This window comes from Pinus tabuliformis, chromosome 8, assembly GCF_031772625.1.
Source record: "Pinus tabuliformis cultivar Carrire ecotype Pingquan chromosome 8, CPIR1, whole genome shotgun sequence".
Lineage (NCBI taxonomy): Eukaryota > Viridiplantae > Streptophyta > Pinopsida > Pinales > Pinaceae > Pinus > Pinus tabuliformis.
The window spans coordinates 1,370,832,003-1,370,849,582 of NC_142294.1; the positions used below are offsets into that span (position 1 = coordinate 1,370,832,003).

Sequence of the window (17,580 nt, forward strand, 5' to 3'; positions counted from 1 at the left end):
ATTCTACATAGATTGTGAAGAGGAAGAAGAAAAGGAGCAAGAAAGGTCAAAAGAAGAGGATATACTCCAGGAACAAAGCCTAGATGAAGAAAAAATAAATCCGACCATATCTTGTAATGCATTGGCGGGAATTACCACTCCTCAAACCATCAAGATAGAAGGACAAATCAAGAAGAAAAAGGTAATAGTGTTGATTGATTCAGGAAGCACCCACAATTTTATTCATTGTAGGGTAGCAAAAGAATTGAATTGCTTCCTATATCCAGCACCAGAGTGTCAAGTGATGATTGCAAATGGAGGAACAATAAATTGCTCTGGAAAGTGCCATAATATCAAGCTATCCATGGGAGAATATGTATTGACTAGCCCAATGCTTTCCATTCCAATGGGAGGTGCTGATGTTGTACTAGGAGTCCAATGGCTACAATCCTTGGGTACAATAGCTTTTAATTTTCAAGAACTTTTCATCAAATTTTCTACGGAAGGAAAGGAAGTTGAATTAAGGGGTATTGCAGGGAAACCAGGAAAGATAATCAGCTCTAATGGCATGACAAAGCTTCTAAAAAAGGAGCAAAGAGGTGTAATTGCACAATTATGTTCGCTAGATGTTTCCACATTGGAATCATCTATTTCTCCAGATCTCCAAAAAGTCCTGGACAATCATTCCAAGGTATTTGAGACTCCCAAAGGTCTCCCACCTATGCGTGATCATGATCATGCTATTCATCTGATTCCAGGAAGTGTTCCTCCAAACATCAGGCCGTACAGATATCCCTATGTCCAAAAAAGTGAAATTGAACGTATGGTTGCAGAAATGCTAGAGGCTGGTATAATTCAACCGAGTCAAAGTTCTTTCTTAGCTCCAGTAGTATTGGTGCACAAGAAGGATGGATCATGGCGCATGTGTCCGGATTATAGGGAGCTCAACAAGCTCACTATTAAAGATAAGTTCCCCATTCCTGTCATTGATGAATTACTGGATGAATTGCATGGATCAATTTACTTCACCAAGTTGGATCTTCGTTCGGGATATCATCAAATCAGAATGAAGATTGAAGACATTCCGAAAACGACATTTAGAACTCATGAGGGTCATTATGAATTTTTGGTCATGCCTTTTGGCCTTACCAATGCACCTTCAACATTTCAAGGTTTGATGAATTCAATTTTCAAACCATTCCTTAGAAAATTTGTGTTAGTATTTTTTGATGATATACTAATCTACAACAAGTCTTGGAAGGATCATGTTGAACATGTTGACAGGGTGCTACAACTATTGGAGGAGAAACAATTATATGCAAAAAGATCCAAATGTTTCTTTGGAGTCCAGGAGGTGGAATATTTGGGTCATATTGTATCTCATGAAGGAGTTAAGGTAGACCCTAGCAAAATTAAAGCCATTAAGGAATGGAAAATCCCCACATCCATAAAGCATCTGCGAGGATTTCTTGGGTTGACAGGGTATTATCGCAAGTTTGTTAAGAATTATGGGAGAATAGCAGCACCTCTAACAACATTATTGAAGAAAGATTCATTTTCATGGACTCCGGAAGCAACAAAGGCCTTTGAACATCTTAAAGAGGCAATGTGCCAAGCACCGGTCTTAGCTACACCGGACTTCACAAAAACCTTTATTGTGGAATGTGATGCTTCAGGAAATGGAATTGGTGTTGTTCTAATGCAAGATGAAAGACCCATTGCTTTTGAAAGTCGTCCAATCAAGGGAAAGTTTTTAAGCAAAGCTATTTATGAGAAGGAAATGTTGGCAATACTCCATGCACTTAAGAAATGGCGACCCTACCTAATGGGAAGACACTTCAAGGTAAAAACGGATCATGATAGCCTTAAATACTTTTTAGAACAAAGATTATCCTCTGAAGAGCAACAAAAGTGGGTCACAAAGATGTTGGGTTATGACTTTGAAATCATCTACAAAAAAGGGAAGCAAAATGTGGTGGCAGATGCACTCTCAAGAAAGGATGAGGATGTGGAAGCATTGTTGTGTGCCATTTCTATTATCCAACCAGATTGGATAAACGAAGCAAGGGAGGAATGGAAGAATGACGAAGAAGTGTGGGCACTTATTCGAAAGCTACAACAAGATTCCAGTACTTCTGATACATTTAGCTGGAAAAATGATTCGTTATGGTACAAAGATCGCTTATACCTCTGTAAGAATTCCCAGCTAAAACAAAAGATTCTTATGGAATTGCACACTTCTCCCTTAGGAGGGCACTCAGGATTTTTAAAAACTTACCACAGGGTTAAGAAGGAATTTTTTTGGGATGGCCTTAAATCAGATATTCAAAAGTTTGTGGCGGAATGTTTGGTTTGCCAACAAAATAAAGTTGAAACAATTAAGACACCGGGTCTATTACAACCTTTATCCATTCCAAGCCAACGTTGGGAGGAGGTTTCAATGGATTTTATCACAGGTTTACCCAAGTCTGAGGGAAAGAGTGTCATCATGGTGGTAGTTGACAGACTTACCAAGTATGCACACTTTTGTGCATTATCACATCCATTTAAAGCCAGTACAGTTTCTACTGCATTTATGGAAACAGTTCAAAAGCTACATGGAAACCCAAAGATTATTGTAAGTGACAGAGATCCCATTTTCACTGGAAATTTTTGGACAAAATTATTTTCTTGTCTTGGTACTCAGTTAGCTCATAGCTCATCTTATCATCCTCAATCTGATGGGCAAACTGAGATAGTAAACAAATGTTTGGAAGGATATCTTCGTTGCTTTGTATCTGATAAACAGACACAATGGGTCAAATGGTTGCCTCTGGCTGAATGGTGGTATAACACTTCCTTCCATACAGCAACAAAAATGACCCCATTTATGGCACTTTATGGGTATCAACCACCATCCATCACATCATATTTAAGAGAAAATTCTAAGGTTCAGGCAGTGGAACATCACATCGAACATCAACAACAAGTCCTCCAACTCTTAAAGGATAACCTCGTGTTGGCACAAAATAGAATGAAACAACAGGCAGATCAACATCGCAGTGAAAGAAGTTTTGATGTAGGTGATTGGGTATTCCTACGGCTACAACCATATAAGCAAATGTCCCTAAAGCAAGCTAAGAAGGATAATAAATTATCACCAAAGTATTATGGTCCGTACAAGGTGTTGCAAAAGATTGGTACTATGGCATACAAATTGGAGCTTCCTGCAGCTTCTCGATTGCACCCAGTTTTCCATGTTTCATGTTTAAAGAAGGTTATAGGCGACAAGCTCCCAATTCAAACAATATTGCCAGAACTTGACGAGGAAGGAAAAATTATATTGGAACCGGAAGCAGTCACAGAAACAAGAACTCGACAGCTACGAAATCGATCAATTTCAGAGTATCTTATCAAGTGGAAGAACTTATCCGCTGAAGATTCCACATGGGAGGATGAGAATTTTATGCAGAAGTATCCAGAACTACTCAAGCGTTGAGGACAACACTTTTTTGAAGGAGAGGGGCATGTTGGGTCCCTATAATACTAGTGATTACCCCATTACTATTGTAGTTATACCCCTTATTTATATTGTTGTGCCCCTATTACCCCCATATTGTTATTTCTGTGCCCCATAGAATCCCTCTATTGTTATTTTTGTGGCTTTATATTATTATTGTTAGGTCGGCTGGATTATATTGTGACTCCTTAGACTCCTATATATAGAAAGGAGGTTTTGTCATTTGAATCATCCAAGAATTGTTCATTTATGTAATGTAAAGGAGGTTGCCCCCTCGAAGAGGCTGAATTCTAAGGCGTTGATCTATCTTTTCTATTTTTTCTTGAGCTAGTTTCATAACATCAAAAGTGTTAGAAACCGACGACAAAACATAGATCTTGTCGCCCTGAATCCAAAGCAACTTGAATCGCTCAAAACTTATATCGTATGCTCCAAATATTGTGTTCTGATCGTTTTCCTAAACAGGTAAAATTTTGTAGGTTGAAGTGCAGGACCGCTGACTGGGTAGGTTGACTAGGCAATCTGACTGTGTTTCTTGGGGCAATGGCAGGCTGCCAAGTGGCCTCACCGGATTGGTTTGAATTGTTAGTTTATGATTGGTTGATTGAATGTTTTGTTGGCCCAATCACAAGCTGCCATGTGGCACCCTAGGGTTGATTAAAATTTTGTTATGGCCCAAATTGGCCTCCATGGAGATTGAACATGAGCCCTGAGGCAAGATAGTACAACTCTCTACCGTTGCGCTACAGATGTTACTTAACCATTATGGAAGCCAAGTTGTATTTAAAGTTTCGTTGTTATTCGTTTGGGGAACAGGGTCAGGGCTAAGCCCTGGCCCTCAGTCACCTTACACCCATGAGATCGCAGGCGGAAAGGAGTTGAGGGCTCAGGCTTAGCCTCGGCCCAAGGTTTTAGAACCCTCATATAACCACAATGTAGTGCAGAGGGAAATGGTGTAACGAAGGGTGCCTATGGGTAAGGCCCTAGGGAGGGCACATGCATTGCCACAAGACCTAGCTTGACTGATTGAAGCACTTGCGGCAAGGGGCTAAAGGTGTAACCCAGGCCCAAGTCATATGGGGTTGATGGAACCACGGGTGCGTGAACAGATAAGGTGCTCGATAGCCAGGTGTGGAGTTCGGGGGGGGGGGGGGGAGGGGGGGCAGCCCCAGGTTATGTGGAACCATAAAACCAACGATATGGGGTACGTGGGGCCTATGTCGACGGGGGCGAGCAATCATCCCCAGCCCCCGGGTGTATGGCCCATGTGGCCCAAATTTTCCACCCATAGGGGTCATTGGGCTTTTAAAGCGTTCAACAATTTGCACCCGAAATGACGTGAATCTCATCAGCACTAGGCCAAAATGTCACTTGGCGGTTCCTGGAAAGGCAGAATTCGTAGAACAGTTAGCAGGGAAGTCCATTTTGTAGAGTAGTTAGTAGCAAAACTTCTCTAGAGCATAACTTTCTTAGTTTTTGGCCAAATTGAGCCCAACAAGAGCCCAACTTGGGGTTTTTGACTGTTCTGGAGCCATTGGAGACATTATTTTTATATTCTAAGCATTGTAAATCCATGAAATCATAGATTTGAGCACTTAATGAAAGAGGCCCAACATTGGAAGCTGGACTAGGAGATGTAGCCTAAGAGGGGTGAACTCCTTTATCATTTTGTTGTCTTGTGTTGTTGTGTATGATATATTTGTCTTTGTTTTTATGCTGCAAACTGAGTTTAAAAACCATTAATTTATGTACTTTTGCAAATTGATCCATTGCCTAAAAGACATAAAAAATTACTTGCAAATTTTCAATAAACCTTCAAATTTGTAATACAGATAAATAGATTAGATTGTATTTCATGGTACTTCAAGGCTTGTCTCTCTTTGACTCTTTTTAAGCTTCTTGCATCGGTGCTGCTACACATACTCACTCCCCGAATGCAAAAGGAAAAGGGTTGAGCAACTGTAAATGGGTTGACAATTCGAATAAGTAGTTACACTGACCATCGTGGAGGATGCAACAATCCCAATACAACCTCATGGAGTACGGGTGGCTACAAGCTAAATTCGATCACCCATTTAAGGCCAACGAGATTGCCAGTGCTGTAAAGCATCTATTTTAGAATCCTCTAAAGAGGAGAAACATGCAACAACTGATAATGGGAACATGCGCTATGACATTCGTTTTGGCAGTGGAAGCACAAGGGTTTATAGTGGCTATTGTGGAGAATGCCTGTAGTGGAGGTCCTCACAAGGATTTTGATGGCTGATAATGAGAACACACAATCCAATGTTCATTTTGGTAGTGGAGGCACAGGGGTTTGTAGTGGATATTGTGGAGAACACTGACAGTGGAGGCCCTAACAAGGGTTTTGATGGTAGTTGCATAGATAAGATTTTGAGCGGGTCCTGAACAAAGACTATAAAAAATGTGTGTACCTAAGTGGTGTTTTATTGTAAGAGGGTTGCAATAAGGCCTTCAATATGTTATCCCATCGTTTACTTAAAAAATGAATTTTAAATTATATATATCTACTTTGTATTACATTTTACATTGACAATCAACTTGCTACAACCAAAATAACCAATTAATTTACTTCAATGAAAATAATTAAAGAATTTCCAAATAAATTAATTCTTTAAACTTCCTACAATAAAAACAATAATAATTAAAAACAATAATTTTCTAATAAATTAGTTCTTTACAAATTCCTTAAACCAACCTTCTTTCTCTCACAAAGCTCTATTTGGTCACAAGTTAACATCACCACTTCCAAACGTATGCTTACTAAGGAAGGCATCCACATGGGAGATTTGACCTTTTAAAATCTAACTATTTGGTCACAAGTTAACATTACCAACATTACCGCTTCTCGAGATACAGCAGGGTCATTCCAACAACACAACAGGGTAACCAAAAAAACATTACTGCCATCAACTAGACGGTTAAGTTTGCATCCTGCTAGAGACTTTTGTCTTAAAATTACCTTGTTGCGTTGAGGTTTTCTATCTTTTTGGATTCCAAATGCTAATAAATCATATTTCACTGCGTCGGATGTTATTTGTGCGCGCGAGATATGGTAAAATTTCTTTCACTGGTGTCGATTAGTCTGGATACTATCTGCTCCTTTTCGAGGTACAGGAGGACATGTGGGCACTCCGAACATCTCGAGCACTCGTCTTAACGGCCACGAAAATCCTGTTTCAGTCTTCAATTCCACTTGTAGATCGTCTTTTCCTTCTTTAGGTATGTACAGGTTATTTATTTGACTCGGGTTTATGCACAGATTTTTCATGTTGGTTGAATTTTTTCCGCAGTCTTCTTCCGGATCTATAAACTTTTTATCTAGGTTTCAACTCAATTCTTCAAATGGGCCGTGTCAGTCTGTTGTTTAATGCATAATTGGTTAGTTTTTAATGAGGATTTGCTTTAGTTCTTCAATGGGGATTGATATCTTTATATAGCTTCGAGGTAAATTAGGACATCTGCAATTGTTTTTCAATTTCCTGATTCAAATGTTTGATGGGATTCACAGGACGGCAACAATTCATCAGTGCTTACCGTGATTTTAGTGAAACCTATACTCCCATTATGAGATTTAGATACCCAAAAAATTCACTGCTTGCCAATTCTTATCTTCTATAACCAAGCTGCCCTGTAATCCCTCTTTCGGTGTTGATATTTTTTCATAAGAGACTCCCCACAGATCATTCAAAATGTCAGAAAGTGACACAATTCCCCTGCACCAGGGATCTTCACAGTCAGACATAGACGAGATTGAGAACCTCATATATGTGAGCGTGCAACCTGCAAGACTACCACCATCATCTGCCCCTGTGCTTCCTGCAAGGCCTCCCAGCCCTCCCAGAGCATCTATCCCCGTCTCTTCTTCGCCCTTTCCGCCGCCCAAGGTCACGCCGGTATCGACTGGTGCTTCATCGAATGCTGGTTCAAACATTGCGGCTGCTGCATTTGGTTCGACTTCAACTACATTGACAGAGCCTGTTTGGGAAACAGTTAAAAGAGATCTGATGAGAATAGTCAGCAATCTGAAGCTAGTTGTCTTCCCTAATCCCTATCGTGAAGATCCGGGCAAAGCGTTGCGGGATTGGGATCTTTGGGGACCCTTTTTCTTCATCATCTTCCTGGGCCTTGCTCTCTCCTGGTCCGCAACTATTGATAAAGTTAGTGAACCATTCTTTTAATCCCATTCCTTCTTTGTTTTCTTTTACTGCTTCCAAAATTTGTATAGAGGGACAAATGTGGCTGAATTTGATATTAGTTTACAGTTATATATCAAGTGCTTATATGTTTTTGATTATAGGATTTGGACATTTCGTTGCTTGTCCATGATAGATCAATATGATCCGATCAAATTATGTGTTTACATGTAACAGTAATTGCATTCATCAGATTCCTGTAGCTTAACTGAAATTTGTTTATGATATTGAGCACAAGCTTGCCATTTTTCTTAGTTGACATGAAAAATAAAATTTAAATGCTTAATGTGTCTTATATCTATTTTTTCCTCTCATGTAATGCATTTCCCAGGGAAACCCACTGGGCACTTGCCCTCATTCTGAGGATGGTCCCACGGTAAACTGAATTATGTAGAAGCTTGAAACTTTGCCATGTTACTTACAGGAACAAGACTTGGGTGGGGAGGATAATATTCCATCACACAACCACTTGGGCTAGGCCCAGTTGACAATTTTGCCTATATCTATTGTAATGAAAGTACTGCATTTTGGGTGCAGTTGTTTTGCAACTGGGAAAATCACATGTAAGAATTGTGCAATCAGGATTAATGCTAAGGATCCTAATCTACAATTTGAATGGACATGAGAAAACATGTAGTATAGTGATGCAGTGGCATGCTTTCTATTCTTTATAATAATATAAAAACAGGCTGGCTTTTAAAAGCTATCATTAGAGACGATTTAAGACAAGAATAAAAAATTATGTTTAGAAAGTGGCCTTTTGGGTGTGCTATTTGTAGTGGATAGTAGATAAAAACGGATCAAAAATCCCTAGTTACTAGCCAGATTAATACCCTTGCATTCCATCTCCTCGAATCATCCTGGAACTAAAATGGAATTATATTGTATAAATCGAAAACTTTTGTTAAAGAACAGAGGAAAATATAGGAAAGAAAAGAACGAAAGTTTTGAGGACCTTATTGTGTAAACGAGTTTTGATGGCACACTCGTAACAATTATGATCTAAATGCATGTTCTTTTATATGTAATTTGAGTTTTAATCCTAAAAGACGTTCTTCGTTAATTTTCTTTGCCTATTACAGTTATTTGGGATTGCAAATTTAGGTTTGTTGCAATGCTTAATTGCTGTAGAAATTACAGGTCGCAAGAAGGTGGTTGTGGTTACAATGATGACACATTTACTTATGGGAAGAAAATGGTGCCTGTTTGCTGCTCTATGAAGAGAAATTACAGGTCGCAAGAGGGTGGTTGTGGTTACAATGATGACACATTTACTTATGGGAAGAAAATGGTGCCTGTTTGCTGCTCTGTGAAGAGAAATTACCTTTGATTGAGGAAGAAGATCAAGGAACATATCATTGATACCTTTCATAAACATCACAAAATATGGAATCACCAAACTCTCTCATAACACTAAATACCTAATTTGCTTTGATCAAACCAAAATATTGGCTTCTAACCTTCGATACTATCAGCCACCAAAAGTGGGGAACCTATAGGAGAAATTTTTTTCCTCATTTGACAGCCAATTGACTAACCCCCTATGATGGCCCACAGATAGCTTTACATCAAAGCTCGCCACTTATGCCTTGGTTAATGCTCTCTCCCATCTGACATGCTTCTTAAGGAAGGAGGGTCATCTATTAGAAGTACATTAACCATTCTTGTAATCATGTGCTTTCATTTAATGTTTTGGGGCATACTAATATGGATCGCATGCCAAGTTGGAGGATTGATTGCTCTTGATTGTACCCTAGTTCCCATGTTTCACTTGGGAGGTTATCCTTTTCCCCTAGTCCAGCATGACCTCCCCCGAGGTCCTTCCTTTAGGAGGGGCACTGATTGAAGTAGCTTGCCCAAGGTAATTCGTACACACCACATTCCATGTTTCCTTTATTATCCACATCCATTTTTTGGGTTGATTGTCATTTTCATTGGGATTGACATCTTTTATCCTTATCTTTGAGTTAGGGCTCGAAAATTTGCCCTAAGACGTTGATGCAATTGAAAGAATGATAAAAGAATATAAAGCCACAACTAAAGAAAAGAAAATGGCTGGGACTAAGTAAGCAAGTGGGCAAATGCGTAGCATGAGTTCTACCCCCCCTCATTAGCCATCACCTAATTCCCCAACATTCCATGCTACATCTAAAAGGAACTCTTGAATGTCCCAACCCCGATGAGCGATACGTTGCTAAAATTTCAAGGGGTATTGGAAAGCGAGCTTGGTTTTCTAAGCTATGCACCAAAGAAAGATAAATTTTTAAGGTAAATGGTGCAACAGAGGGGTGCAAAAAACAAGTCGAGGAAAGGGGTAACCCATACCTCAATGATTGTTCCTTCTGCTCACTATAACACTTGGAGATGTTGAACCCTCTCTAGCTGGAACTATGGCTATGACCATCTTCCTTTAAGTCTTGCCCACTTCATTACCATCATTATCATATTTATGGATTGATGGGTCTATTTGTGACATGTCCTTCCCCTTCGGCGCTAGAAGCACATAATAGTTCTAGAGGTATAACCATCCATAACACGAGTGTGGTAACTTGCCTACAAATCCTGAGCTAGAAAGACGTTGGAAGGCAAGGTTTGTGAACACTATTTTTGGTGCCCCTAACATTGAATATGGCTCACAATAAATACTTTAATGGTTTTTGTGCTTGATGATGTTGATCTCGCTTGATCTTAAGGGTATGTTTTAGGTGGCTCATCCTTAAGGAAACAAAAATCCTTTGAAGGAAGACTATACACATATCCAACACCTTTCAAAAGACATTTTTCCCATTGTTGAGAGTAGACATGACCTTGTAGCCCCAATGTTGCCCTCAGGAGATGGACATTGAGCCTTGATGAGACTCCACATGATTGTTTTCCCCTTGCTACACCTCCATATGTTAAAACATTGTACGAAGAAGCCAACATGCTGGCTTGTTTGAGATGTACCTGGGTTGCCCGCACGCCGGCCTTGATCTTGTTTGTTGGATGTTGCCTTGTTCTAGAGCTCAAATGAGGTGGTTATCACTGAGATGACTTGGGAGGCCTGCCGCCTAGTACATCATGCCCATGTGCCAACACTTGCCTCAAAGCTTGCCATGTCACCCCCATGTGCGCTAGAAGGGTGACAAAGGCCTTCTTGGAGATGATGTCATGGTGGAAGAGGAGTTGTTTGCAGAGCATTTATTCCCACATACGTGGGCTATTTTGGTGAATTTATCATATTTTGAAGCTATTTTAAGGTCAACTTATGACCTTTGGGCCTAGTTGAATGCTCAAGTAAACTTTTTAGGGCTTTTACTTGTAAATTAATGAAAATTGACTTGGTCACTCTCATATAATTAGAGGGGAGTTACTTTCATTTTGAATCATCACACGACACAACACTTCTCTCTCTTTTTAAGACGCGTGCTGCGTTAGCTCTCTTGTTCTGTTCTCTTGGGTGCAATGTGATCTTGGTGGAGCAAATTGTCTTGGGAGGGATACTTTTGCACGAGGAGACTTGTTTTGGATTGATGACGCTGTTTTTGATTGAATGGTGTAAGTTTATTATTGATTTTCTTCTATTTTGTATGCAAATTTATGAAATTAGGGTTTCTTTGTACCATATTAAAAAGTCAATATCTTTCATGAAATCTTGTTTGTTTATGCTTTGCAAAATTAGTTTTTCAATAATCGATCAAGGAAACTTTGTTCATGCATCCCTTGACTAAATCTCCACTTAGAGAAAGTTGCTAGGGTTTTTAAGAGAGGCATTTTTGTCCTCCACTCACCTCATCCAGGTTCCTCTATCAGACCTTGCTGTCATTGACTCTGTTGCCCAATCGAGAGGAGGCACTAGACTAACTTGTGGTGGTCATTTTAAATACTACTTTTTCTCTTAAGTTTATGGTAACTACGGTTAGGGTTAGCTTAAATTTTCTTTTGATAGTGATTTAGTCCATTTGTTGTTTCGCTATTGAAAGATATTGCATTGAATAAATATAAAAAGCAAAATCTAGCATTAATTGCATGTTTGTATCCCGAGATTAGGGCTGATGTCTTGATTTTGATTGCTGTCATATGTATTTTCAGCTATTAAAATCCATTGTTTACTTAACCCTAGCTTTCATAGCTTTGGCTTCTTTGTTGATCTTATCACCTATAGGCTTTTTCCTAACGCTGCTATATGCCATTTGGTGCCCTAAATCTGCATACCATACAAACTCTAACTTATAACAGCCTTCTTAATTACAAAGGTCTTAGAAAAGTGTACTTGAATTCTAGGCAACTCTTATATCAACCTTTCAAGGTTTGGCCAATACCTTTTCCCTTAATTATTAGATTTAACATCACCATTGAGCCCTTGTTAGTTGAATTTTTTGTTGGTGATCTCGGTAGGGAAACCCCCCTTGTGGGGATAATATCCACCACTAAACAGTTGGGGAGAAGCCATTGAGGTGACAATGGTGGTTGATCTTTTGTTGCCATAAGACCTAGGTTGCCTAGTGAGAATTTGCACCAGGCCTATTAGATTTTGTGGTAACAAGTGCTTTTGTCCCATCATTAGAGAAGCCCTAGTAATAGATAAACATCCCAATAGTTTTAATTGGGAGGATGGCTATAACGCTGAGCTAATCCTGGAAACGTCTAATCCATCATCTTCATTAATAAATTTCTTCCTTGCTTCTTATTTCTCTGCTTTTAGTTCTATCCTCATTAATATTCAACCTTTAAAACCTTAATCTTCCTATTTAATACCTAATTTCTCTTTTCTTTTCTTATGGTTTAATGCTTTAATTTATATCTATTCTCCACCTTTTAGTTTCTTGTGTTAATCTCCAACATTTGATGAAATTTGAATTTTTACTATTTATATTTATTTCTTATCGCGTTCTTCATTATATATTCTTTTCTTTTTCAAAGAAAAAAAATCCTAGTATTGATATTTCAAGAAGAAATCAAATACACATAAGTTGGCCTCTCGGTCCTAAAACCAATCACCCTAGATTATAAGAAACTACTTCTATGTGCAAACCTGCCTTACAATTCACCTTTTAACAACCCTTCTGAGTGATGAAAACATTCCAACAAAATGACTAAGACAAGCTGAAACCTTCGTGGATCATTCTATAGGTAGTATACAAGACTAATACAAAAGAAACAATCATTTTTTCCATCAAAAACGAACTTTATGTACTTCACCTGAGGAGAGTTATCTTCAAACTCTTTTTCAATTAGCGGACCCTCTTGAACAATCAAAGTTTCCTTTGAAAGAGTATCTGCTCTATGGTTGAATTTCCTGTAAACATGAAGAAAGTAAATTTCTTCAAAATCACGTCTCAATACCTTAGCTTTGTTCATAATAGTCCTCAAGACCAGAATAGTGATATTGCTCTTTGTTAATTTTAGATAACAATGGTATGTTCTATGCTTAAGAGCAATTTTACTTCAATTTTATTACTAGCCCAATATCAATATCCAGATTAGCAATCACATCAACATGATATTAAAATGCAGATAGAACATAAATAATAACAGTAGAAGACAAGCAAGACAAAGGGACACAAGATATGGTGCCAACCAGGGACAAACCCCAATGTGGGGAAACCCTTTGATCAATTCTTCTTATTATTCTTCAAAAGTTCAACAGAGAGAGAGAGAGTACAATATGCAATATTCACTTGCCCAATCACAGTGAAATCTGTCCCAACAAACAACAACTACAGAAAGCCCTAACCAGAAAGTCAATGCTGGTCAATAGGGCAAAATTTGACCTCCAAAACAGCTCAGTCAAACTTGGTCAACTTGGCCTCCAACAACAAATCAAATCAGCCCAAAAACAATCTGAAAATATCCAGTCAAACTTGGTCAACAAAAGTCAACGCTGTAGTCAAACCCTTTTGCAGTCAACGCTGGTCAAACATTACAATTTGCTTCATTTTCTGTGCCCAGAAATGCGGCCTGCCTAAACAAAGATAACCCTCACAAGACCGCAGTCAAACAGGTCAACGTAGGAACAAAACTGCCCTTCTTCGCATGTGTGGAGAGCTGCCTCAGAAATCCGTACCCAATCAATGAAGGAGAGAGAGATATGTGAGTGAGTGAAGTGTCTAAATGAGGAGGAGGCACCTTGTATTTATATGCAAACGTTGAGGATGAATAGACGTGATTGTTGGGCTTTTGAGCCTACATTAGTTTGCTGACCAACCTTGACAATTTGTCCATAAACAAAATAAATTCATAATTCCATTTGTACATGTCAAAATGAGATGATCTTTAGATCAATCCTACACCTCTCGGAGAGAGGAATCCAATAAAAATATCAGCTGCCTCATATGAGCTGTCCAAGGTGAAGTTTGGCCCTAGTTGCCAAATTTAACACTTCTGCGATTCAACCAGTCAATTACGACCTCCCATCTCACAGACACCAAACACCCCAACTGGTCTATTGGTTAGATGCGACTTGTGGAGACTCTTTATGTATGTTTGCAAATCCTAAGATATGGAAACTTAGACACAACCCATCAAACAATGGACTGTAGATGCAAGACCTCAGATGTGGATCCTCCCATATTGCATTCCTTGGACGCCCTCCCATCTTGTAGACCTCAGATGTCTCAATTGTCTATTGGTTTGTGTTCCTTGGACGACCTCCCATCTCATAGACCTCAGACACCTCAATTATCTACTGGTTAGAATCATGCTTCTATATGAAACAATGCTTTCTTGGTATCCCAAAGTACACCTAGACCTTTCCAAAGAATAAGTTTGCAACTTCTTTCCCACTAATGGTCTTTTTATAGGGCATTAGAACACACATCTTGCCCAATTTGTCAACTACCATGAATAGGTAGTCATGTCCCTTTTTGGTTGTTGGTAAACCTCCCATAGAGTCCATGGAAATGCTTTCCCAAGGATGAGTGGGTATAGGTAAAGGATGGTATAGACCTCATTTCCTGTTACTAGGCTTTGCTAGTACAACAAAGCATGCATCCTCTTATGAATCTAGCTACTTGCTCTTGCATCTTGGGCCAATACACATACCTCTGCAAGTTGTCCACTATCTTCCTTACATTAAAATGCCCTGCACCCTTAGAGTTGTGAGCCTCTCTAACTAGTTGCAATTGCTCACCTTGAACATCTTTGTTTTGTGCTAATCATACCTAGCCTTATATTTTTCTTGTGACTTCTGCAGTGTCTCTTGTGCCTGTTTATGGATTTGCCTAATCTTTTCTGCAAATATTTTTGCCCTTAAGGCATCCCTTGCAAATCCTCCCTCACTCCCCTTACTACCCATATGCAATATTCAAAGGTGAAGGTGGCACATATTCAAAACAAGTTTCAAATGGGGACTTACCAATAGAAATGTGGATTGCTTGGTTACAAGAGTGTTGTATATATACCATATTCTCATCCCAAGTCTCTGGATGCTTTTGATTGTATCCCCTCAAAAGCTATGCCAAAGTCCTATTGACCACTTTTGTCTGCTCATCTATATGTGGATGGAATGGTGTAGACTTCTTTAGCTTTGTGTCCATCTCCTACAATTTAGTCCAAGATTCACTGAGCAATCTTGTGTCCCTGTCTAAAACAATGCCCCTTGGTATCCCAAAGTGCACCTAGACTTGTCCAAAGAACAAGTTCTCTGCTTCTTTCCCACTGATGGTCTTTTTACAAGGCATTAGAACACACATCTTGCCAAACCTGTCAACTACCATGAATAGGTAGTCCTGCCCCTTTCTGGTTGTTGGTAAACCTCCCACAAAGTCCATGGAAATGCTTTCCCAAGGATGAGTGGGTATAGGTAAAGGATGGTATAGACTCTGTTTCATGTTGCTAGGCTTGCTGGTACAACAAAGCATGCATCCTCTTATGAATCTAACTACTTTCTTTTGCATCTTGGGCCAATACACAGACCTTTGCAAGTTGGCCACTATCTTCCTTACATTAAAATATCCTGCAACCTTGGAGGTGTGAGCCTCTCTTACCAGTTGCAAGTGCTGACCTTTAGGAACACATAAACTTACCTAGCCTGTAGAGTAACTTGTCCTAGAGATGGTACTCAACAATGTTGTCACCATCTTGCGCATGACTCTAGCTCTGCCATTGCTTAAACACCTCCTTGAAGTCCTCATCCTCTGAATATGCCTCTTTGTATGCATCATGGGTGAATGGCTCCATATGTATTAGAGATCCCAAAGTTGTGATCTTTGATGTGGGTGGCCTTGAAAGCATGTTGGTTAACCTGTTTGTGCTATCACTAAATGAAATGGCTGTAAAAACCCATCCATTTGTAATGCTTGTTTTGATATCGCTTACTCTGTGCTGGTAGGTACTATAGTGGCTGGTGATTTGTGTGTATTATTGTCTCCTTTTCCATCGAATAACGTTTCCACTTCTTCACTTCTTGCACCAGGGTGTAGAGCTCCTTGTCGTATGTAGGGTAGTTAAGAACTGACCCATAAAATACTTTAGAATTGTAGCATACATGACTTCCTCCCTACATCAAGACAATTCCCACAACATACCCACTCGCATCTGTCTCCACTTCGAAGGGTTGTTGCAAGTTCAATAATGCCAAAACTAGTGCTTGATTGATATTTTTAATTAGCTCCTCAAAGGCCCTCTACTGGCCCTTTCCCCACTGAAAACCCTTGCCACTTGCTGTTATGGCGTGGAGTGGTGCTGCTACCGTTGAAAACAAGGCTATGAATTTCCTTAGGTATTGTGCTGCCCCAATGAACCTCCTAACCTCTTAAAAATTAGTAGGAACCAACCACTCCATGATGGGTTCCATCTTGGCAGGATCTATTTTTAGCTCTCCTCCACTTATCACATACCCTATATACACCAAAGATTGTTGGGCAAACTCGCATTTCTTGAGATTTGCTAGCAATTGGTGCTTCTTTAATGTCTTCAACACTTGCATCAAATGTGAGATGTGCTTCTCCCACATAACACCACATACTAGTATATCATCTAAATAGACCAGCAAATGAATCTATAAAAGGAAGAAATATATCATTCATTAGCCCCTCATAAATATAGTTGGTGCATTGCATAGGCCAAATGGCATGACTAACCACTCATACAAACCTTGCTTGGTTTTGAAGGCAATCTTCAAGGTATCTTCTCTTTGACTCAAACTTGCTGATATCCAAACTTTAAGTCCAAGTTGGTGAAGTATTTTGCTTGCTGCAACTAATGCAACATATCATCTATTTTGGGAAGGGGGTATTGTTCTTGGGCATAATTTTGTTCAACGCCCTGTAATCTGTACACATTTGCCAAGTCCCATCCTTCTTTGGCACAATGACGATGGGTGACCCACATGGTGATGTACTCGGTCGAATGACACCTTGTTCCAATAGTTGCTGCAACTGTTTCTTCATCTCACTTGCTTTTGTAACAGTGTGCATGTACATCACTATGTTTGGCAATTGGGAGTTCGACAAAGCTGGATCTTCACTATAGTTGCTATCCTTGATAAGGTGGTATTGGTTGACTCTCCATATGAAGATTGCATCCTGCTTGTACATATAGGAACTTCTAAACACCACTCAACATACATTAAGGGGAACTACATCTAGTACTATTTCATAAAAAAAAATCAACACTGATAACAAATCTCATTTTGCTGTTTTGTTACCTTTATTTCTGTATCTTTATTTACCCATCCCAATGGATATGGACTTGGATGATCACGAACTTCCAATCCCAATTTATTGACCAACTCTATTGCAATGATATTTGCTTGTGATCCTGAGTCGAATAGAGCATCAATCTTGGTCTTTTTAACCTGTATCTTTATATGGAAGAGCCTAGTCTTTTTGTTCTCTTCTTGTTTCAGAAGGCTACTTAGGTTCACTTCTTTTTGCATTGATGTACAAATGATCTTCTCATCCA

General features: G+C 39.3%; 1 protein-coding gene across 2 annotated transcripts in view; it reads left to right on the plus strand.

Moving 5' to 3' along the window:
- Positions 1-6,356: 6,356 nt before the first annotated feature.
- The window catches only part of LOC149240600 (protein YIP4b-like), an 80,813-nt gene continuing 69,589 nt past the window's right edge, over positions 6,357-17,580 (plus strand). Inside the window, exons 1-2 of one of the 2 annotated variants that reach the window (XM_089373765.1) lie at positions 6,357-6,721; positions 7,011-7,659. In XM_089373765.1, coding sequence (XP_089229891.1) covers positions 7,192-7,659 — 468 coding nt within the window. In that variant the 5' untranslated portion in view covers positions 6,357-6,721; positions 7,011-7,191. The other variant, XM_089373766.1, reaches the window with a different exon arrangement.